This window comes from Neolamprologus brichardi, chromosome 1 (genome assembly GCF_056152115.1).
Source record: "Neolamprologus brichardi isolate AB-2024 chromosome 1, ASM5615211v1, whole genome shotgun sequence".
Lineage (NCBI taxonomy): Eukaryota > Metazoa > Chordata > Actinopteri > Cichliformes > Cichlidae > Neolamprologus > Neolamprologus brichardi.
This window is the reverse complement of record NC_142104.1, coordinates 26,334,090-26,358,538: the sequence shown is the minus strand read 5'-3', so window position 1 is coordinate 26,358,538 and position 24,449 is coordinate 26,334,090. Positions and strand designations below refer to the sequence as shown.

Below are 24,449 nucleotides of genomic sequence, written 5' to 3'. Positions count from 1 at the left end.
TTTAAAAAACAAACAAACAAACAAAAAAACTTTAAAAGAGAAAAACTTTAAGAGAAAAACCTCCATGGCCATCTGCCTCAAGTAGTTGGGGTTCAGGGAATGCAGAGAGAAAAGACTAGCACTGAGAAACAGCAAATATTGCCTATTATTTTTCTAGACTGGACATGAACACGAGTGCTGTTATGAATTCTGAATGCAGTGGAAGCTCTCTTATTAACAATGGGCTTCTGAACCAAACCAAAAGAGACCCACTGAACATATATTTGTTCATTCATTTTCATGAACAGTGCAACATATTTTACAGCACATTGCTGGAAAATCTAAAACAAACAACAACAAAAAAAACCAACAGGACTACAATTTGGGAAAGGCTTAAAGTTTTGAACAAATCCACACGTTTTTTTGTTCTATGTGGGAAAATTGGTGATAAAATCTTTACAACATGTGCAGCGTCTAGTCTGTGCGCAGTGCAGAAGGCTGCAGTTTATTAAAACGTTGGGTGTTCGGATGTTTGAGTGATAACATTGTTCCACGAGATTTTCAGTAATAAGTATTAGTGATTAGAGTTTGCTTGGGCTCTAATCAAAAACTCACAAACACATGTTAGTCATTGTTTTTTGGGGGGTGCGCTGTAGCCTTTTGGCATGTGGATCGTCTGCTCAAGCCTGTGAGCTGTAACAGAAGTCACGTTATAAATATTTTAACATAAACAAACCAAATATGAAATGTAAACATTTTCTTGCCCTGAAAATACTGAGGAAGTGTTTCTATTATGACCTCCATATGCAAAGACTGCGTGCCATTGAAAGTAGAGCTGAACAAAATCATGCCTTTCACTTTTAAAGTGAGTGAAACAAGTGAGGTGGGGCAGGCCAGGTCTTTCCTGCTGTCGCTGCAAACTGCACCTTTTTACTGCTGCACCTTGAAGTTTGTCGGCTCTTGGAGGCCCTCCACTGGCCTGGAGCCCAGTTGTCCGCGGTTATAAGGTATTGTAGGAAAATTCGGTAGGCGTCGCTGCATTTCAGCTGTATTCAAAATGATCTAACACATTTAAAAAAGAAATTGGCTGCATGCATGCAAACACTAGACATGTTCAGTACATGTACAAGCAGCTCACCCTCAGCAGTGAATAACGGTCACGGTTAAGGTCAGATAAAAACAAACAAAACAAAGCAGCTGTAAATTCAGTTGGGATTTTCCCCTCTGGCACAAACAAAGCAGGATAACGTGCATCATTTTCTTTTCTTAAACCCTGTGATTGATGTAGTTAAAGATAATAGTTGACAGCTTGACCTTTAAGTTGTAAATCTTGTCTGTGAGTAATGCAAACTTCCGTGCGATGTCTTGGATCTGGAGAAGCTTAAAACAAACACCTGAAATGTCCCACTTTTTATGGAATACTTGTGTTTATTACATGGAAGCATCGAAGCACATGAGGGAGAGAATAAAAATGAACATCCTGTCCCGCAGCTTTAGAATGTGGTACAAACAGGTAATTTTTATTTGCAGTCAGTGACTTCAGGGAGTTACTGAAAACAAAGGATTTACATTCCAGTATTAAAACAGTCGTTGTTCTGTAGTTAGTTTGTGTAGTTATGGTAGGTTGTTGAGTTATGTTTGAGCCTCTGAAAATGAGGGAATAATAATAATTCCTACTAATGCAAAATTTTTGTTAAACCCCTTAAATTAAAGCAGAAAGTCTGCACTTCTATCACATCCGGATTCATGGATTTAAATTCCAGTGTGGTGGATTTTATAAAATGCTGTCATTGTTCACTTATGGACCTAACTGCTCGTGCCTTCTTCATAAGACAATTATTGCCCAAACACAGACCATTTTCATAAACCAGCAAAGAAGAGAGAGACATGTAGCTGCATGTATCTGTGTCTATTCAAGAAACAGTGGTACAGGACAGTCATCATGTGTAACATATTAGAGAAATGAAGAGATTATGGTTAGAGGTGAGTTTTCTAACATGCAAAAATAGGTAGCAAAAATAATTTAGAAAAACAACAGCACCCTGAACATCACACCATTAAAGTATCATATATACAGTGGTTAAAAAAAAGTGTTTGCCCTCTTCCTGATTTCCTAGTGTTTTTTGTATTTGTCACTCTTACATGTTTCAGATCATGAAAAGGAAGGTTGGAGTCCTGTTACATCTGGCATAAAACTAACACAGCATTTTAGAAAAGGAACAACGTATAAATATGATGACGTGATAAAAATGAAATGATCTGATAAAATATGCCAGGGACATGCTGGGAGGAAGCGCCGGAGCAGGACACACTGGAGAGATAATATCTCTCGGCTGGCCTGGGAACGCCTTGATGTTTCCCCAGACAAGCTGGAGGAGGTGGCTGGGGAGATGGAGGTCTGGGCTTCTCTGCTTGGGCTGCTGCCCCCACCACCCAGCCCCGGATAAGCGGAAGAAGATGGATGGATGATAAAAATGAAATGATCTGGTAAAATATGGTGGTGGCAGTTTGGTTGTCTGGGGTTGATCTGCTGCCTCAGGACCTGGAAGACCTGCTGTGGCAAATGGAAGCAGGAATTCTGTCTTTCTACCAAAACATCCAGAAGGAAAATGTCTGACCATCTCTTCGTAACCTCAAGCAGAAGCGCACTTGGGTTGTGCAGCAGGACAAACACACCAGCAAGTCCATCTCTGAATTTCTTAGGAAAAACAAAATAAAGATGTTGGAGTGGCCTAGTCAAATCACCTTTTGTGTTTACTTGTGTTATGTTTGTCTAATATTTAAATCTGTTTGATGATCTGAAACATTTAAGTGTGACAAACATACAAAAATAGGAAATCAGGAAGGGGGCGATCACTTTTTCACACCACTGTACATAACCTGGTAATTTTTGTTTAGGTGAGACAATTAGTTGAGGTTTGGTTGTTTATTCACATTCATGTCCTCAGATCATGAACTGTGTACCAGACAGGTAATGAGAGTCTTTCCAGATGTTGGTCTCTCCATAGTTGGTGGTTCTCCTCTTACACTGGCTACATCGCCTGTACTCTGCAAGCTTATCAACCAGGAGGAGACCAGCAGACCTAACCACAGGGAGACAGAATTATTATGAGTTGTATTTTGAATGATGGACATGTTCAAGTTGAGACTGTGAGGAAAAAAAAATCAGAGAAACTAGTGCATGTGTCCACTTGCTACCATTTTCCAGAATTTATTTTCCAGTCTGGGTGCGACATAATTAAAGGAGAAACAGTTAAAGCTCAAAGTGTGAAAATCTGTCGTGACTTATTAAACTGGCTGTAGCCAGGATCCAGTTTACCCAGATCCAAGTCCTATGATAGATATGAACATATGAGCATCGACACGTTGAGGCTTGTTTTGTTTCTCCTGAATATTTGGACTGCCTTCAGTGATGAGCACCTTCTTGTGGTTCGTGCATTCTGATGATTACAAAAACGTGGTTGCCTAATTACTATTTGAATATAATTACCAGTCTTAGTGATTGTGGCCCAACGTCTTCTTTTTATGTTTCGTTTTGAAAATATCTTTCATTTTCAATTGGGATGAAATTGAATTAATAAAGAATGGAAGTAGAGATACAGTTTAATGCACTTAGCAAATATTAATTATATAAATCAAAATAAATAGTTTGAAAAATCTAACTTTTACTCGATTCGTGCTATAATGTAATTCTCTGCCTCCTCCCTTACCAGAATATGTCTGACTCCACTTCACAAATTCTGAAGATTCACAAAGTGATTAATATTTTCCATCATTAGTTACTTTGACCGATTGCCTAATCTTGAAGCAGATTAATTTATTAAACTTGCTATGAAAATGACCCAGTATGTCTGGATACTAGGGTATCTGAGTCATGCCATGTACACAGATACATTGAGGAATGCTTTCAGATTTTAACCTGCCTTCAGATACGAACACCTTCCTGCAGTTTTTGAGCTCTAACATTTCCAAAAACCTGATTGCCTAATAACTGTTTTATGTAATAATTTGGCCACCAGCATAAATATTATTTATTTAAATCAATGGCAGTGGAGCAGGGAGCCACAATCAACTGTGGGTGTCATCACTTATAGATGTCTCAGGCTTCTGTCCCCCGAGAATGAATTTCTTGGTTTTAGGAGGATATGTGCTGTTCATCTGAATATGCTGAAATAATTTCATAACCTCCAGGACCAAATGTATTATGTGCTGATACATAAAACCTTAGAATTGAAAGAAGGTGTACTTTCTTTCTCATGTGTATCATGCATCAGACATCAACTTTTATATATTTGTGTATTTAGTGAAAAAGACTGGAAGAAATAGACAACAGACATTAATGACTATCTGGCAAACAAAGAGGAGCATTAAGCAGCTAAAGAGGTAAATATGCCCCCACAGGAGGCAGTAAGACTCAAAAATAGGGCTAAAAAAGAGTAAATATTGGACTCGGATTCATTAGAGGTCCAGAGACTCTTAGAAGATCAGTGTCAGTAATCACATCATGGATCAAAGAGGTGCTGTATATTCTGTGCAGATGGTCCAAAATTATGACTAACTATAAAAGTTAGAGTGATCCTGCCCCCGCACACCTCCGAAAGCGCCTCTCGTCTTCCTCCTGCTGGTATTTGTGCTTCACACTGCGACTCCAGTCTTGCTCTAGTGACTTGCTGATGTCCTGCATCTTCTCAAAGCGTTTGATACGATCGTGCATTAGCCTGGACAGAAACGAAACCACGAGAAGAAGAAAGTACGTTCCACAGTTATTATGTCATCTTTTTCCTTACATGTTCTTTTTGGTCCATTTCTTTTATTTACTTTTACTTACTCCATTTTATTGCGTCTCAGCATCTCCTTTTCCTTCTCCAGCTGTGCCTGATGGTTGTGCAGTTCTTTCGTTCTCTTGGTGGCAGCACTAAAATTTACCTGGAAGATCTGTCAGTGTGAAACGCATCACACTTCGCAGTTTTAATACAACAATGGACCAAATACGTACAGAGCAAGTATGACTAATGTTGTTGTTGCAGTATGATGAAGCTAACAGTGAAATGTTAAACTGTTATGGAGGGATGGTGACCTTCTGTGCCCTTTCACGGCTTTCTGCTTTGCACGCTGCTGTCTCACAGCGGCTGAACATGGAGCTGTCAGGGTGGCAATCTGGAGGTTCTGTGCACTTCTTTTCAGACATCTAAGGGCAAATTAACAGTCTGACTTTAGATTTTAGACTGAATGCAGAGGGTCACATGACAAAAACGTGAAAACTACTTTTTTGGACAGTTTCCCTACATTCTACCTATAATTTTTGCGTGCTGTGTTTAGAGGTCCAAAGCCTCACCCATGAGTTTTTGTAACTTTTTTTGTAACCGTTTATGGACTATGGAAAAAAAAAAAAAAATGGTACATTAGTTTAATACCGATAATTGCTTGTGCTGAATTCATTCCAAATTCGCTACCAAGACTATGTGACTTAACACAATTCTTTGCAAGAATTTGTGCCTTTGTGTCAAGTTTGAAAGTAACTTTGACTTGCCTGGGTGTCCAGAGCTCTCTTGTATTGCTTAGCCTTTTCCCGTTTACGTTGGAGTTGCTGAGCTTGCTGCAAAGCTACTCTAAATCACACAGGTAAACGTTACATGATGTATTTGTGATCACAACATATGATTATTTGAAACATCTGGCTTGTGGCACCTTTACACACCCCTTAGTCAGATGTAGCTGGTCTAAACACTCCGTGACACGACGTTCCTGTTCTTCTTGAGCCTTGAATTTCTGCCGTCTGTCTATTTGAATCTGAAGCTCGTTCATGTAATGATGCTGCTGGATACTCCTGGGAGGCGTGAGTGGCCGAGCCAGGAAGATGAACAAATTCTACAGAAAACCCAGAGTGTGGTCTAAATGTTAATACCGTGCTTTGCTTGATGCACGTGTATATTGCTTACATGATCTAAATAAATTACATTTTATAAATGAGTCATGACGTCATCTGGTTAAAATCGCTAGTCACTGTTCAATGAGTCATTTCACACGAAACTTGAACAGTAACTGCGAATGACCAAAACTGTGATGTAAATGGGAAAGTGGGAATAATGACAGTTTTCATCTATCTTACAGAATTCACAGGAAGCTGAGTCAGCTCCTTCTCTGACATTTGCAGGTTGAATGAAGCCACCTGCTTCGCTCTTTCATGCCGTTCTTTCAGTTTCACCTACCAGAAAAAGCAAAACAAAAAAAGCCTTATCAGAGAGTCCATAATGTAAAGAAAAACAACAAAAACAGAATAATAATAAAAACATTATAAGCAAAACATATCAAACTCACCAAATTAACTTAAGATGACTTTTTGGATTCCTAAATATATCGTTAGCAACATTGTGATATGTTGTGTGTGTGTGTATGTGTTTGAGATTCTTCTTATTTTTTCTTATTTGTTGTTCTTAAACAACAGTTCTCCATTATTTCTGAGTATGTAATTGTTTGCTTTTTCACTCATTTTTAGTCAGCTCTTGTGCCTAACCATTATCAGAGGAATGTTTTGTCATTTGCTGAGTCCCTTATCACTGACCTTTGAATCGTTCAAGCATTAATCTATGCAAATACCAAAGAAAACAGGCATAATATGGTGCTTGGGCAATGAAAAGGCTGGTTATAAGCTAACATTATGCTAGCTGCACAGCTGGCCAGCCCTTCATGGGGATCACACCAACACACATAGAGACAAGCAACCGCTGTCAGTCATATATCAAGAGTTCCTTCTCATAAACAGTATAACTAAATTCTCGCATAACAGTTTACGTCATGTGTCACAGTTCAATAAAGTTACGTTCACTTCAAAGAAGGTTTCATTAACACCAGTAAGCAACAGCTAACAGCAGCAAAAACAGCTGCAGTTACTGACGGTTCAACATGTCCTCAACATTTCATCTCAGTATGGCTGTCATTGATCAGAAGCAGTGTGGGATCATCTTGACAGAGAAGAGAACAAAAGCCAGCCAAGATCCAAAGGAGAATGTTGAGTGTTCTTCAGGAAGACTAGAGACTTCTTACAGAAATGACAACAAAGCTTGCCTACGAGAGTTCAAGCTGTGGGGAATAGAGAATAAATGTGGTCAATTGATCAAATATTGACTTTTAAGCTTGTTAGATTAGTATAAACTCTGTTTTTGACTTATGTACTGTATTTTCATGTGTTTTTGTGCATGTGTCAATGAATCAGGCATACTAACAATCCATTATTTACACATCAAACAGAACCAGAGTTGCATAGTGATAAACTGGTCCAGTGCAGCTCTCTTTTCACTCTGTTTATTCTTGGTAACTTTTGAGGTAATATCTTCTTAGAAATGATAATATCCAACTATGTGTTATTATTATTACAAATTAATCGTCTCTGTCTAAACAGGTAGTAGTTTTTAAAAAATAAAATCTACTGCCTGAAAACCATGTCATGTGAGTAGTGAAAGTGGATGAAAACAATAAGGTTACTAATGGGAAAAAACACCAAAGCAGAAGCAAATGTGTATCTAGAACAGTCAAGGTGAGACAGTGCTAAAGTTCATGGTTACACAAATGCAGTGTCATGTGCACATACTTGCATAGTGTAGCTATTTTCCATTTTCCTATCACAATATAAAGGAATGAGAAGTGGTTAGAGAATTCTGGTCAATTTCCAAAGGTACGACTGACGTTTTAACTTGTTGTGACATGTAACAGCGGCATAACATGACAAGTTTCAGCTCTCACATCCCATTTTTTGAATGGAGACATGGTTTTGTTTTTGACCACAAACAATGGTTCCTAAGATACTCTCAAGTGAACTACAACTTTTAAAAAAAGTCACAATATAAAATTCAAAAAGAGAATATCTATTTCTTTAAGCATATTAAAAACTTTAAATAACCTGGGACACTCTTAAAATAAAGGACTGCACTGATCAACTCATGTATGTCTATAAGTGCTGTATTCAGTACTGGTAGTGTATTGGTTTTGCATTAGTTAAATCCCATGTGTTGTTAATTGTATGTGTAGCAGAATAAAGACAGTACTGCCGAGTCTGGTTATGTGACTGAGCTTTGTGACTTGAGACTTTGTGGCCTGACCGAACCAACGCCATTTTTTCAGTCACCGTGATGATGCTACGTCCATTATTTGGGTGACGCTTCAGTGCAGATTATATTGTCTTACTGAACCGTTGCATGTGTTGCTGAGAGATTAAATGTTTCTCAGAGGATGAGCACCAGTGTCTTTGGTCAAGTTTTACCTCTGGGAAAAGATCAAGTTAATGGATGTAAATGTTGCTTTATGGCAGTTAAAGTGTACACGTGCTCCCACCTGTTCTTCCTCCATGTACTGCTCATCCCTCTCTTGTTGTTTAAGAAATAGGAGTTTCTCCAGTGCTCTCTCATCTGCCTGCTGCTGTCCCCTCAGGTACACTGGGACATTTCTTTGGGTCCACTGCATACACTGGTAGCACAGCTCCTATAGTCATAAGAAATCAAGCAAATGACTGATACTGCACAGTGTACACTAAGCTTGCTAGCAAACCCTTATTTACACATCCAGCAGAAACCAGGGAAACACTGGAGCCTTGTTTGAAAGACTAGTCTAATGTAACGATGTAATTCCCTTTTTACTCTGTCTTTGGAGCTACCAATGAGCTGCTAATACAGTCAAGCCCATAATTATTTATACCCCTGCAAATTTTAACTTAAAGTTAAGTTTATTCAACCAGCAAGTTTTTTGTGTGTGACTGGAAAGACATAGGTGGCTCCCAAAAGATAATAAGACGATGTACAAGAGGCACTGTGGACAGTAACGGGTTACTGTAATCTGATTACTTTTTTCGAGTAAAGTAAGGGATTACTATTGCAAAAAAGGTAATTAGATTACTGTTACTTTCCCGTAAGCATGCTGCGTTACTGCGTAACTAAAACCGTGATTTTTTTGCAAGAGTGTCTCATGACAGTGACGTAAGCGAGTGTGACGTTCGTGGCAACAATTGTGTGCCGATGCTACTTCCGGTGCGGAAACTCCTGTGGGGAGCTTTGTTTCCGGTGTCCTATTCACGCCTTGTTTCCGGTCCAAAAGAAGTTAAGCAAATGAATGAATCAAGCGGAGATTTATATTTCTATAGATGTCTTGGGCATTTACCCAATATATCTGTAAATGATGTTCATCGACTTGTCTATATTTTTTCCCCTGCGCCTCAGAGCAAAAGAAAAAAGGGATTCAAATGTTATATTTCTCAGTATCTGTAAACAGTAGGGGTGCAACGATACTCGTATCGATATTGAACCGTTCGATACAGTACTTTCGGTTCAGTACGCATATGTATTGAACAATACAAAATTTGTAATTTATTTTATCAACTTTCCTTCTGACAGTGCTGTCTGTGTTGAGCGCTCAGTGGATCTGTGCTTGACAGTGCAGCCTAGGCAGAGTAGTCGAACGCAGGTTCACTGAGCGCAGGGCAAGCTAGCGAGACAGAAGTTAAGCTCTCCTTACAACATGGCAAATTGAACCTCCCCCACCCTCATTCAGATCTGGCGTTTGGAACTATTTTGGTTTTCATGTGAAGTATGACCCTGAAGGTAAGCGCGTCATGGACTAAAGTAAAACAGTATGTCGGATGTGCCACGCAATGCTCAATTACATTGGTGGGAACTAGTGTGTTAGTGCAGTTAGCTCGTTAACGTGTTGGCCGTCCAGCCCCACGCACGGGCGATCCGCGGTAGCTCGTTAATGGAGATTTGCGGTGTTGTGGCGTTAACATCATTTCAACGAGATTAACGCTGACAGCACTAGTGGGAACACAACGAATTTAACTGCACATTTACTCCGACAGCATCCTAGTGCAAAGACAAGTGGAAGCAGACAAAAACAACAAGCACGCATGCTACAAACTTTACCCGAGTCATTTAGACAGCCGTTAGCACATGATTCTCCTTATGGGGACCTGATATGTTTAATATGCTGCTGAAAATATAGCCCAGAAGAAGCGTATAGTATAGCTTTTATTTTGGAAAGAGCCATTTCTCTGTAATAAACTCTCTTTTCCAAAGATGAGTGATTCCTCAATCATATTTTTTTTTATTACTTTTTTGTTTCAGCAACATTAAATTTAAAAACTGTACTTTTGAGTTAAAATATATATTTATAATTTTAATAAATGACTAATTAAAAAGGCATGAACATTTTTTTTGTATCGAAAAAATATTGAACCATGACACCAAAGTATCGAACCGAACCGTGAATTTTGTGTATTGTTGCACCCCTAGTAAACAGCTGTCCCTCGTTTATCGCGGGTGTTATGTTCTAAAAATAACCAGCAATAGGTGAAATCAAGTAGCCAATTTTATTTTTTGACGGTGCAAAACGTTTCGTGGACATCGTGGACATACAGTACTGCACTTCAGAGTCACACTGCTAACGATCGATGCAGCGATTCTGTACTGTACAGGAGAGACGTCACGGAGGAGATCGTCAGCAGTGATCAGGACGCAGGACACAATGTGACGTAAAAAAAAAGAAGCATGCACTAAAAATACGCGAAACAGTGAGGTGAAAGGTGAACCGCGTAAGTCACAACATACCCTTCATAAATACTAATGTATAGAAACCGTTACCACCAATCATTCATTTTTTGTGTGGCTTTTTTTCACGGTTTGTTGACATGCTGTGTAGGTGTGTACTTGACAAGCTGATATTGGCATAATGGGGGAAACATCTGGTTTGACTATTCTTCACCTGTAGTTTGAATGCTGAACATTTGCCTGTTTAAATTAAAGTAAAGTAGTGCTACCGGAAATGTACAACCCCATATCCGGTCTCAAACCAGGAAGTTAGCATTTTCTCGTCCACAGGGTCTGTCGCTACCCGATCGGTGCCGGAAACCCGATCGGTACCCCGCATGCGCAAATCTTACGTCACTTCCTCTCTTTGCCAACATTGCGACATTCAATATATTTGAATGATACGGTTAGCGCCCAGTTAGCTCTTAGCATTTCTCAACAGCTCTGCCTCCTTTTCAACTACATTTAAACAATGGATAATCCATATACAAACAAATTCATGCTTTTCTCCTCAACAGAGAGCATTCCCCGATTGAACAACAGCGCCGTAAAATAAGAAGAATGGTGCCTAATTACAGAGTTAATAATACAGACTTTGTAATATGTCACGTGAAGATTCATCAGCCAGATTAAGTGTTTACTGACAATTGACAGTGATAGCGGACATCATCATCCATCAGTCCATCACTTCCAATCAATCCTCTCCTCACAGACAAGCATAAACACACTCGACTATCACTAAATCAAATTTAACACACGTTTGTAATGACGCTAATTCAGTTTACAATAGGGTTCATTCGCTCGGTCAGCAGGTGGCGGTATCCTCGTACACTGGGGAGTAAACTGCCATTAAACGAACAGAAGAAGAAGAAAACCCCTGCACATGCGCGGTATGGATCAGGTAGACCCGATTTGTACGGTCCGACTTTGCACATGCGCAGTAAGGATCGGGAGTCCTGATCCGTAACTATCTTTTTATTTTTCGTTTTTGTCTACATTATATTGAAATGTTTCATTATTGGAAACATTTTAAGAGATACTTATTATTCTTAACATCTTAACAGATACTCTGACCCGTAACTATCGTAAAACACTTCGACCGGAAGTAGACACCTTTTGCGCATGTGGGGTACCGATCGGGTTTCCGGCATGGATCGGGTAGTGACAGGGTCTATGGGAAATTCACAGACAAACTTACAGATTCTTCCACTGACCCCTGCGGCACACCTAAACCAGGGCAAACATCCGCCTGCAATACAGGTGAAAATAGAGCAACAGGAGTCTTTGATTTTATTTATTTTCTGCTGTGTTTCACTTTTATTTGAAAGACTGAGTGTAAACACAAAAAAATATTTTATTTTATGTGCTGGAATGTGCAGAAAATAGGTTTAAATGTTAAACAAATTTCTTCCAGTCAGAGAATGTTGCATATAATTTAATTTTTGCTTGATGCATAAAGTTAAAAGATAAAACAAGTTTTAAAAAGAGACTTTTCCATTTGATTACATTTAGTATGACGGATTATGCAGAAAAAGTAGATTTGGACTGAAAGATCTATTGCTTTATTACCTATTCAGGTTGTAAATCGTGTTTTTAAAAAGTAACTAAGTAATTAATTACTCTTGAAAATAAGTAATCAGTAAAGTAACGGGATTACTTTTTTCAAGTAACTTGACCAACACTGGTGGAAAGTCATGGCTAGGAGAAAGGAGCTCAGTGATGACCTCCAGCTGCGCATTGTGGCTGTTTACAAGTCAGGAAAGAGCTACAAGGCCATATCTAAATGTTTCAGTTCCAGTGGTTACAGTGGAAAGTATTATTAAAAAATACAAGATGTTCCGCACGTGGTCAGAAGCCAAAAGTAACACCTGTGCTGGCCAGGAGGATAGTGAGAGAGGTGAAAAAGAATCCTAGGATCACCACCAAGGCCATCCTGGTGAATCTGGGCTCTGCTAGTGGCAATTCCTCAAGGCAGACAGTCCAACAGATACTGCACACTGCTGGGTTTCATGGATGCAGACCAAGGAGGACGCCACTTCTCCAGATAAGGCACACAAAAACTTGCTTGGCCTTTACAAATGCTCATCTGGATAAAGAAGAAGACTTCTGGTCAGATGAAATAAAAACGGAATTGTTTGGTCACGATGATGTTTCCTTCATTTGGGGTAAAAAGAAAGAAAGAGAAGCCTCCAACCCAAAGAACACCATCCCCACTGCCAAACATGGTGGTGGGAACCTAATGTGGGTGTCAATGGACCAGGTAACCTAATCACAGTAAATGACCACATACCCATTGCACTGACTCCAGTAGTTGCTAAGGACTGCCTCCCACCTAGCTTAAACCCCCACCAGTTTGCCTACAAGGCCTATAAGGCAAACTGGTCCACCGAGGATGCAATTTCTGCCCTCCACTCTGGATATTCCTAGGATTTCATTAAGGATGCTCTTCATTGATTTGCGCTCGGCCTTTAACACCATCATCGCAGACATCCTCATAGCCAAGCTGATAAACTTAGACTTCCCTGTGAAGTAGTCAGACTCGAACGTCAAGGAAGGTGGTAGGGAAGCAGACTATGCAGACATTTCAGGTTTCCAAGGTGAGCAATTTATTTACAGTACTTAATTTAATGTAACTTAACAAAACTTCCTCCCCAAATAAACTCTATTACCAAACCATGGATCTGGTGACCCCGCTCCCCTCTCCTGCATCTGGTAGAGACTGGCTTTAAATAGGGCCATCAATTTCCCTCCAATAGCCCAGCCATTACCACTCACTCAACTGAGAGATCTAAAACTCTACACAGATGATCCAAAAACACAAAACCTCTACACACTTCTAACATGCACATTTACACAACTAAATGGCAGTTAACGAAAGGAAAAACATCCCTTTAAACCTTAACACAAACAAAAGGAAGAATCTCTATGGAAAAAGAAACCCCTCCACTTGGTTTGACCTGCTGATGTCATATGTGACATCATCAGGACTTTAAAATGAGGAAATGCCAGGCGGGTGTTTCCCCACACCTGACCCTCATGAAGACTAAAAAGACAAACAAAGTAAGTATGAACAAATGACTTAATCTGTAACATAATAAACTATAAAGAAATATAAAGAAATTTGCAGAATGTTTGATTTCCCGGCAACAAAACGTTTACACAAACAAACCCGGGATAGTGAGTGAAGCAATGTTACTTGACAAATAGCAAATCATAGCAAATACATAGAAACAGAATAATGTGTACAATGTGCAAAATAAGGTAAACACATATGGGATAAATTGAGAGCATTGCAACTGCTCCTCCACTTTGTCACATTCCCTGCAACACTATCATATAATTTGCAGATGACACCACTCTGATGGAGGTCTTCACTGACGATGATGATACCGCCTACAGAGATGAGATCCAACATCTAACAGAGTGGTGTGACTACAATAACGTAACTCTCAACACCAGGAAAACCCAGGAAGTGGTCATGGACTTCAGCAAGATAAAAACTGACCCTCCACCCTGGACTCCAATGCCAGCACTAGATATTCCTCAATAGCAAGGGCAATCATAAAAGACCGCCTCAATCCTAACCACCATCTACTCAACATCCTGCTCTCTGGAAAAAGGTTCAGATCCATTAGGTGCAAAACCAACAGACTAAAGAACAGCTTCTTCCTGTGGGCTGTCAGGAACATAAATGCAAACTGAGAGTTTCTTACAATTATTCTGTTGATTCTACTTGCTATTTATTATTATTACTATTACTATTTGTGTGTGTGTGTGTGCGTTTGTGAGTTTCCTTTTGTTTCTGTACAATATTCTGCTCCTCCTGTGCAATATTTCGGCAGATGTGCAATCCATCCATCCATCCATCTTCTTCCGCTTTATCCGGTACCGGGTCACGGGGGCAGCAGCCTAAGCAGAGAAGCCCAGATCTCCCTCTCCCCAGCCACCTCCTCTAGCTTATCCAGGGGAACACCAAGAGATGTGCAGTCTCCATCCCTTAATCTCCATAGCCCTTCCACCCTTATTTATTATTAACTATATTTTATTATGAGGTCTACATCGTGTACAAAGTGCTCCTACATCGTCTGTTCTTTTTCTTTCTTGTTTTCTTTACTTTCACAACTTTGTGGTCTTGCTTCCAAATTTCAGAGTGCAGACCAAGCGTTTGATTGATGTAATAGCCAATAAAGGCATTTCTATTGATTATTGAGAAGGGAATGAATAATTCTGGACATGACACTTTTTGCTCAAATGTAAATAAAAGCTGAGAAATATTTTTTTCACAATGATGCCTCTTGTACATAGTCTTATTATCTTTAGGGAGATGCCTGTGTCATGTCCAGTAAAAAAACAAATCCTTTAATAAAAGTAACTTTAGGTCAACATTTACCAGGGGCATGCTGCCTGAAAAGAGGATGAATAATATCCATTAGCTTACCAAGATAAGAAAAACATCTGAAGCAGAAAGATAAAATTATACAGTGCACTAGTGTTGTCAAGTTGAGACAGTGCTGAAGCGCATGTTTACATGAAAGCAGCTACACATGCACATACTTGCCTGCCCAGAGCAGTTCACAGAGTGCTCTTTTAGTTTAGGCAGGGCTTCATGGGGTGACTTGGTGGTGGCGGACCTGAAAGTAGAGCCATATACTTTACTGTGTACTGCACACAGATGACAATGAATTCTTTGTAAGTATGTGGTTTTGTCATTTGATATTCACCACTGTGGGTTCCTTTTGAAAATGAAATTCTAATTAAATAGTAAACTTTTTCATGAAAGCTTTCATCCTGGTTAATATGTTTGCAATCCACATTATTGCCAAGGCACATTATTGAAGTACTTGATGATGGAAAAGTACAAAAATAAAATAACATAAAAATAAACAGCAGTGGTGCATTTAAAATGAGACATAATTAACCATATCTACAATTTATAAATTACAGGTTTTAAAGTTGCCTTCCGGTGGGTTTAGAATCGTATATCATGATAAATCTTTCACCTTTACAATTTAGCCAGATTACAGTTTTGTGCGTGGAAGGTAGCTGTGCATCATTAATAGACAAGTATGAATCCGCAGGGCAGAGACAATATGTGCCAACACTGAGTGCTCAGCTCTCATGTACTCAACCTGTAAACTGACACGCACCGTGAAGAGAGAGAGAGAGTGTGTGTGTGTGTGTCTGGGCCTGTCTGTGTTTTTGTATCACTGTGTACAGGGTACCTGTCTTTACCCTCCACAGGGGGTTTTGGATGTAGTTTCTCAGACTTCAGAATGACAGTTTTCACCTTTGCAGGATGCAATGTCTGATGGGAATCAGGTTCTCTAAACTGGGGAATTTCTGTAGAGACACACAACACTGTGAGCAGGTTCAGTGCCATGGGTTCAGTTACCTATCTATTCCTTGTTATCAAAGAAGTGTTCATTGGTAGAAAATTTTAGGTCGCTCTATATAGTGTCAGAAAAAGCTGTGGGTGCAACCACTTTATCTTCAAGTGTAACATATACAATATGCTCATTGGCGTTCTTAAAGAAAATCAGCCAACAAAATAAATTTCCCTTTCACTTCAGTTCAGCTTGTTCTAAAACTGGAAAAGAAGAAAACAAGTCAGTGTAACCACAGACTAATAGTTTTCCTGCATAATATCTTCTTTCTTTTATTTTTCAATACCAAACTGTCATAAAACACATAGGTACATATAGAAGTAATAATCTTTTCCTGTTTTCCTGCATAATATCACCATAAAATCACAATCCTGCAGGCAGTTTGACAGATTTAACAAACAAGACACTACATGTGGCTGCCGATGGTATTTTGGACAGAACCAGATCCATCTAAAGCTAAAGCAATCATATGCATGCTCAATGCCATTTATTTTTAATACCATTTAATCTATTTCTGCTTCTATAGTTACTGCAGCTCCAGCTCATCCTGACTGTGGGAAAATAATTTTGTTTTTTCTCTGTTGATATGCCGTTTAAAACAACCTGTATTTGATTCAGTGCACTGTCAAATCCCAGCTCAGCACAGAATTGTTAGGCTTGTGCAAAAGGCTCATTCACCTCCTCCGTTCCTTGGGTCTGGAGCTGATGACAAGCGCCATCCATTTTCATCTCTGGCTTTGTTGCCTGGCTGAAGACAGCGGACAGCTTGCAGGGTGACAGGGTTTGCAGTATGATGGTTTTCAAACCTGGATAGTTCACTGGGCTGTAAAGAAGCAGTGCTCCCAGGTCTCTGCAGGGGAAACAATACCAGAGTACATGTATAATGCATTCATTTTACACTGTAACACTGAAAAACAAACATTTTAGCTTACCTTGCTAAAGGCTAAAGGCAACATACCGGTTCCATCCATGGCATTAAGAAAAGCTCTATTAAATTTCATCTGGACCTTTAAATTGATGAGAGATTAGTTAATTTTCAAGAAAAAAAGTTGTAATGATTTCACATAATAAGAAATACTATGAACAGCCACCTTGTTGTTCTTAAAGGAAGCTTTGAAGAGCAGCAGAGTCTCCCTAATGCATCCCTCGGAACGTTCTCAACTGAATGGAGTCTCCTGTGATACAGCTGCACCACTGATTGATGTATTGCTCAAAGGGACACACAAGTGTCATCTGTGCATGCACAAAATGTCAAAAAAAAAAGTACAGGAAAGCTTTTCCATCTTGACAAATGTATTTACTGTCTTGAGAGGACTTAAGGAAACTAGAAAAAGTTGCATTTCCTGCAAAAATGCAGTGTGAATGCCTTGTAGTGGAATCTGAAAACAGCAGAAGAAGGAGAACAATCTGCTGAAAAGAGCTGAAGAAGCTGAAGTTTGGTCTGGTCTCAAGGCGGCTACTCATGTCACTGAGCCAAACTGGTTCTCCAGAAACTGAAAAGAGATGAAGAAACTGACAATTCTGCTAAAGTGAGCAAAAAGAGGTGAATCAGCAGAATTTCTGCTGACAAGAGGTAACAAAGCTGAAGTTTCTGCTGAAAACAGCTTAAAAAGCTGAAATTTGTGTTGAAAAAAGTTTAACTGTTAACTGAAAAAAATGTTGCCATAAGCAGGATTTCAACCCGGGCCTCCTGCTATGAGAGCAGCTGCTCATCTCACCGAGTTAAAACATAGCTAACACTGACACGCAAAATCAGTGGCCACACTGATAATGTGCTCCATTCATTTCAATGGGCAAAAAAAATTGCATAAAAAATGTAATATCTCATAAAGTATAGAAGAGATATAGCCAGCATAAGCAGAAAGGGCAGATTTTTTTAAACTTTGAATGGCAAAAATCGGATAAAAACTGTGGGGCCAGTTAAGGGCCAAAAAACGTACGGAAGCAACAAGAACTAGAAAAAGTTGCATTTCCTGTGAAAATGCAGTGTGAATTCTGTGTATTGGAATCTGAAAACAGCAGAAGGAGAAATATCTTCTGAAAAAACTGTAGTGTTTGCTGGAAACTGCTGCAAACACTGAACAGTGTCAATAAAGCACAGTGAGAGCAAATGGAGAAGATCTATGACAGCCACAGGTAGAATTCGAACCTGCACCACCATGTCTCACGGCAGCTGCTCATCTCACTGAGCCAAACTAGCTCTCATCCCAAAGAGAGATATGATGAGAGAATAAATGTTCAGTTTGTGCTGGAAAGAGGTGAAAAAGCTGAAATGGATATTAGAAAATTTGCTAAAATAATAAAACATTGCAGAATTCTAATAAATTTGCAGAAATATTGACCAGGCTGCACAACCTGAAGTTCCATCAGCTTGAAGTATTTGCGGAAAACATGTTGTCATGGGCGAGATTCGAACCTGGGCCTCATGCTCTGAGAATGACTGTTCATCTCACTGAGCTAAAACACAGCTCACTCCGGTGAGCAAAATCAGTGATCACACTTGTAATGTGGTCCATACATCAAAATGGGCCAGAAAATGGCATAAAAAGCTTAATATCTCAAAAAGTATAGCCGTTATGAGCACCAAAAGATATAGGAGGGATTAGCAGAAAGAGCAGAGGAAACATATTATATTAATCTGTCACATTAAAAGCTGCGGATGCGTTACATAATCCTCCTTTGTCTGTTTTAAATCACTGTCCTAAGCAAAGCTCACTGGAGCACTGCTAATAGCTTCAAATACAAACCAAGCATAGTACATATTTGTGAAAAAAAGAAATAAAAGAACACTTACAGTGTGCTGTGATAACAATGCAAGATACATGATCGCCAGTATAAAGAGAGGTTCAAATTTGAGTTATGTAAAATATATGTATATATATATATATAAATAATGGATTATGCCAGTTTATGCACCCATATAAAGTGCAAGTTCACTCTGTCTATACACTGATCGATGATGGTATCATAATAACAGGTTATGTGCCAAGTTTGCACATTATTTTTTAGTCCAGATGCACTGCAGCCCTGTTCAATAAGATAATCCACAATCTGCCAACCCAAAGTCAGCAAATGATGATTTAAGAGATGTAAGCACTTCTTTAAAATTTAACAGTTTTTTCTCGTTGGGCTTACCTGCAGCCAGAGGTGTGGTCTCTTTTAAACCCCGAGACTGGAGCAGTTTCTCAGCCAGAAGGACGTTGGGATCACATTGGATCACTTTGAATTTGTTTCCCAAATCCAAGTTCTCCTGAGAGATGCTAAAGGTCCACAGTTCTACCAGCTGGGCCCCTTTTACAACAGATCAATCAACTGAACAAACAGACAGACACACAGAGAGACAGACAGACAGAGAGATGGATTTAACTTCCTTAAAGTCGTCTGGTGTTCAATGTAGGAGGATATTTTTGCCCAAATTTGGTCCATTTCTAAAAACAAGCACAAACATTAGGTTAAGATGAATTGGTCACTTTGTGGTATTAACATAAACTACCGCCAGATGAGGTGAAGTTTGTCAAATTGTTTCTGCTAGACTGCAACTCCAACAGATCAAGACAAGCATGTCCTGGCCTCCAGCAAAGTACCCCTGCAAGGATGCTCGAGTCAGGTTTCCAAATGTCCGAAACTTGAGCATCAGGTTGAGCTTCATGAATGTGCAGAAGATAAAGCTGTTGAACACAGAAAAAAAAAGCAGGTAATAGTCAGGTGGTGCAGCCACTACAGAGTCAGGTATTTATTTGAACTAAGCTAGTAAACTATCTTAATAATCTACTAACTTTTTCAGCTTATAATAGGCTAATAATAAAGAACCATGTCTGGACACGCTATTTAAAATGAACCACAAACTGTATTTAAATAATGTCTTTGATGGCCAATCCAGATTAATTTCAGTGTTGACTAGTGAATAATGAATGTGTGTAACACATGGAATCACAAGTCATTTTTTCCCCACAAGCATTTTTTCCCCACACGCAAGTAGTACTTCTGCAGAAAACAAGACTGAAATCCCCATGCGTCATCTCCCCATTTAAAACTGGATGCCATGTTGTTTTCATGTTGAATAGTGGTCAGGTCAGACCGTCTCTTACAAAGTGACAACTATAACTCAGTTTTGCCTAGAAGGACTTTTTTAAATTAGCACAAGTGATATGGTTAGTACATGCAGGCACTGGGTTTGGCAGAGACAGGACCAGGTGAGGCAGGACCAGGTGGTGCCCTGACATCTGGCGGCATGGCAGCCACAGGCGGTGGAACTGGTGATGGTAAAGTAGGAGGTGGCTGAACGAACTCACTAGAGCCATCAGCGGACATGAGGATGTGCTGGAGCGGTTTTCCTGAACCTGAACTGAAAGATGTGAACACACACTGGACATGTGCGTAACTACTCTGGGGATGGAAGTCTGTGATCAGACCTTGGAGTGTCCATCCTAAGTGGGTTTTGACCGCTGCAGGAGATCCATATGGACCATGTCTCACTGGAGTAGTAGGCATGATAAGGAGAGTATGATCAGAGCCTATAAGCAGTAGTGGAGCTACTTTATTAACAGATGGTAATGGGATACCTTGGACTGCTTGTATTTCCTTTGGAGCGAGAATATAGGGTAGGTGTGTTCTGAAAGTGCTAACTGACTTGTAGCGAAGGCATTATTAATTGTGAAAGATTTCTCTGGTTGTGCAATGGGCGAGATCTTGAAACTTAAAGAACCTTGAATGCTTTCAACTTCTTGACAGACAGTTCTGAGTGATACGTTTTCAGCTTTCCCGGTTAGGTGGAGATGCTACGCTGCTGATGTCAGAAGCATGGTACATTGGGAGCCGTTGTCAAGTACTGCATATGTTTCAAGAGTTCTTTTGCCATTACACAGGTGTCACGTCCGGTGTGGCAGACGTGTGGAGTTAGTAGAAAGGACCCAAAATGTGGCAGCTCTGGTGCAGGTGAGTAACAGTAGTGGATACAAACAGCAATGGCGGGGGAACATGAAACTGGAACCTAAACTGGGCAGAGCTAATAAAGCAAACCAGAACGAAGATGCAGGGAGGACGGACGGAGAGACGCAGGGAGACCGAGGTAAACAACACAGAATGACGGAAGGGAATAACGCAGACGAACCAGCAACGAGGACGAGGTAACACACACTATAAATACACACGCCAGGAATCAGGGGATGGGAAACAGGAGGGGAACACACCTGGAAGACATCACAGCTGACGAGGCAGGGGAAACGGGGCAAAACAAAAACAGGAGTCAAAAATCAAAAAGAAACACACCAGAACTCAAGAAAACAAAGTCCAAAACAGAATCCTTCAGGGGGCCGGCCACGGGGGCCGACAACACAGGAGCCCAAACAGTTCAGGGGGCCTACCGTGTGGATGGCAACGGTGGCGATGAGCAGACAGTTCAGGGAGCCGACCGTGCGGACGGCAAGGGCGGCGGTGTGGAAACAGTTCAGGGGGCCAACTGTGCGGACGGCAACGGTGGCGATGAGCAGACAGTTCAGGGGGCCGACCGTGCGGAAGGCAGCGGCGGCAACTCAGGCAAAAGGGGTCCGGGGGCCGGCCGTGCGGAAGGCAGCGGCAGCGACTCAGGCAAAGGGGGTCCAGGGGCCGCCCACGACGGCGATGACGCCCGACCAGTAGCCTGGAAGGTGGCCAATTAACCGCAAACCCAGACAAGGCAGGACCAGGCGATGCTGAAGGCGAAGACACGGAGGCTGGGCCAGGCGACGCTGAAGCTGGACCAGGCGAAGTCGAAGCTGAAGCTGGACCAGGTGAAGATGAAGCTGAAGCTGGACCAGGCGAAGCAGAGACTGAAGCTGAAGCGGAGACTGGGCCAGGCGAAGCGGAGGCTGAACCAGGTGGAGCAGAAGCTGAAGCTGGACCAGGCGACGGCGTGGACGAAGCCGCAGGCGAGGATGAAGACTCGGAGGCGGCTTCAGGCGAGGGTGACGGCTCGGAGGCTGCTGCAGGCGAGGCCGAACGCTCGGAGGCTGCTGCAGGCGAGGCCGAAGACACTGAAGCTGGACCAGACGAGGCCGAAGACACTGAAGCTGGAACAGATGAGGCCGAAGACACTGAAGCTGGACCAGGCGAGGCAGAAGCTGAAGCTGAAGCTGGACCAGGTGGAGGCGTGGACGAAGCTGCTGCTGCAGGCGAGGCTGAAGGCTCGGAGGCTGCTACAGGCGGCGGCGTGGAAGTCGGAGACGGTGGCGCTGCAGGCTGGACGGATCCCTTGGACCCTCCAGCGCCGACAGGAGACGAAGGCTGGACGGGCCCCTGGGACCTTCCAGCGGAGACAGGAGACAAAGGCTGGAGTGGTCCCTCGGACCCTCCAGCGGAGACAGGAGACAAAGGCCGGAGCGGTCCCACGGACCCTCCAGCGGAGACACGAGACGAAGGCCGGAGCGGTCCCACGGACCCTCCAGCGGAGACGCGAGACGAAGGCTGGAGTGGTCCGTGGGAAGCCATCACAAAGCCAGCAGGTACGGAGTCCTCTGGCAGACACGGAGGCAATGGGTGCTGTGCTGAGCACTGGCTCTGCCCAGACAGCGCTGACACGGAGTAGTTCTCTGAGGGCTGCTTAATCTTCAGGGGTCCAGAAACAGCTGGGGACTGAAACCTAGCTTCTGGGGAGGCCCTGGAGTACATAACTGTGTCTGAAGCAGTTAAAGTTGTCTTGTCTTGTGTCTTCCAACCCCTGTTAAGTCTCCCCTGCTCTTCATGTGTTTCATGTCTGTGTCTTACGTTGTCAAGTTCTGGTTGTCATGTCTGCATCTCATTATGTTTCCTATTTTATTTTGAAGAGATCTTGTGTTTTTATATTATGGATTATGTTTTGAGTCCTTTGTTGTACTGTTTCTTGTTTCCCTAGATTTCAGTTATCATAGGTTTAGTTCTTTGGCTTTGTAATATGGCTTCCCTGTGTTCAATGTTGTGTCTACTGTGACCTTTTTGTACCATGTTTCTGGTCCCTATATTCTGTCTTCTCAGTTGCTGTTAAGTTTGCATGTTTAGAGTTCAGTCAGTGTGTTTCCTGTTTTACTTTGAAGGTCCATTTCTCATGTGAGTGTTTCTAGTTTTGCTTCCCTTGTCTCGTCCAGTCTGATTACTCCCAGCTGTGCTCTCCTTCTGTGTCTCATTCCCTCGTTATCCCTCTGTGTATTTAAGCCCTGTGTTTCTCTTTGTCAGTGTCGTAGTCTTCCTCATGGCTGTGTTTCCTTGCGTGTCAGTTTATCCATGTCCCAGTTTAGTTTTCGTGAGTTTTGCGTTTGGGTCCGTCTCCTGCCTGTACACAGCCGAAACATAACAGCTGGAGCCTGAACTACAGGTGACACTGGAGGCGCTGGAGCCTGAACTGCAAGTGACACTGGAGGCGCTGGAGACTGAACTGAAAGTGACACTGGAGGCGCTGGAGACTGAACTGAAAGTGACACTGGAGGCGCTGGAGACTGAACTGGAAGTGACACTGGAGGCGCTGGAGCCTTAACTACAGGTGACACTGGAGGCGCTTGAGCCTTAACTACACGTGACACTGGAGGCGCTGGAGACTGAACTGAAAGTGACGCTGGAGGCGCTGGAGACTGAACTGAAAGTGACACTGGAGGCGCTGGAGACTGAACTGAAAGTGACACTGGAGGCGCTGGAGCCTGAACTACAGGTGACACTGGAGGCGCTGGAGATTGAACTGAAAGAGACACTGGAGGTGCTGGAGACTGAACTGAAAGTGACACTGGAGGCGCTGGAGCCTGAACTACAGGTGACACTGGAGGCGCTGGAGCCTGAACTACAGGTGACACTGGAGGCGCTGGAGACTGAGCAGAAAGCGAGTGAGCTGCTGACACTGGTGACAGAGCTGAGGGTGGCTGCTGGGCAGCTAACTGAGCTGAGGGTGGCTGCTGGGCAGCTAACTGAGCTGAGGGTGGCTGCTGGGCAGCTGATTGAGCTGAGAGCAGCTGCTGGGCAGCCAACTGAGCGGAGGGTTCTCTTGCCACAGCCTGAGGAGAATCTCCACATTATACGTAATGTCGTCCCGGAGCTCCTCGGACGGATTTACTGCCGCTGGGTCCGTCACCCCCCAGGTAGCAACGGCCATCTGGGACTGTCTAGTGGACGACTTCATGGCTGTGCCTTCACCTGGAGACTGGCGGTCCATCACAGAGGGATTCCAGGAGCGCTGGAACTTTCCTCTCTGCTGTGGAGCTCTGGATGGGAAGCATGTCCAGACAAAGGCACCCCATATATCATATAGGAGACACACACATTGATATACACTTTTTTGTGGTGCCCAAATTTATGCACCTGCTTGATTTTGTTTAAACAATTATTGCACACTTTTTGTAAATCCAGTAAACTTCTTTTCACTTCTCAAGTATCACTGTGTGTCTCCTGTATGATATATTTAACTGACATTTTTTATTGTAACAACCAACGATTTATACAGGAAAATGATGGCTATTAACAATGTTGCCCAAACTTTTGCATCCCACTGTATTAGTATATTTTGTCATTAGTATAATATGAA

The 24,449-nt window shown here is 41.8% G+C and overlaps 2 protein-coding genes across 2 annotated transcripts; both read right to left on the bottom strand.

Moving 5' to 3' along the window:
- Nucleotides 1–2,923: 2,923 nt before the first annotated feature.
- On the bottom strand, nt 2,924–16,932 carry LOC102783155 (coiled-coil domain-containing protein 81-like). The gene is made up of 12 exons (XM_087843366.1): nt 16,864–16,932; nt 16,610–16,781; nt 15,770–15,887; nt 15,106–15,178; nt 8,308–8,454; nt 6,089–6,184; nt 5,678–5,847; nt 5,510–5,588; nt 5,057–5,167; nt 4,808–4,914; nt 4,572–4,697; nt 2,924–3,062 (listed from the first exon to the last, which is right to left on the bottom strand). Exons 1-12 carry the CDS (start codon nt 16,930–16,932, stop codon nt 2,924–2,926), a joined length of 1,407 nt encoding a protein of 468 aa, XP_087699492.1.
- Nucleotides 16,933–23,130: 6,198 nt separating this feature from the next.
- On the bottom strand, nt 23,131–24,080 carry LOC148106423 (uncharacterized). The gene is made up of 2 exons (XM_087843355.1): nt 23,982–24,080; nt 23,131–23,922 (listed from the first exon to the last, which is right to left on the bottom strand). Exons 1-2 carry the CDS (start codon nt 24,078–24,080, stop codon nt 23,131–23,133), a joined length of 891 nt encoding a protein of 296 aa, XP_087699481.1.
- Between the last annotated feature and the right edge of the window lie 369 nt (nt 24,081–24,449).

Bases quoted from the DNA above. Each gene is read 5' to 3' on its own strand.
- LOC102783155 (XM_087843366.1), bottom strand. From the start codon at position 16,932: ATGAAATTTAATAGAGCTTTTCTTAATGCCATGGATGGAACCGGTATG. The intron at 8,455-15,105 runs GCAAGTATGTGC...TTATGACTATAG, and splicing joins CTGTGAACTGCTCTGGGCAG to GAGCTGTGCTACCAGTGTAT. The intron at 5,589-5,677 runs GTGTGTAAAGGT...TGTGTGATTTAG, and splicing joins CAGCTACATCTGACTAAGGG to AGTAGCTTTGCAGCAAGCTC.
- LOC148106423 (XM_087843355.1), bottom strand. From the start codon at position 24,080: ATGGACCGCCAGTCTCCAGGTGAAGGCACAGCCATGAAGTCGTCCACT. The intron at 23,923-23,981 runs GTAAATCCGTCC...GATTCTCCTCAG, and splicing joins GGGTGACGGACCCAGCGGCA to GCTGTGGCAAGAGAACCCTC.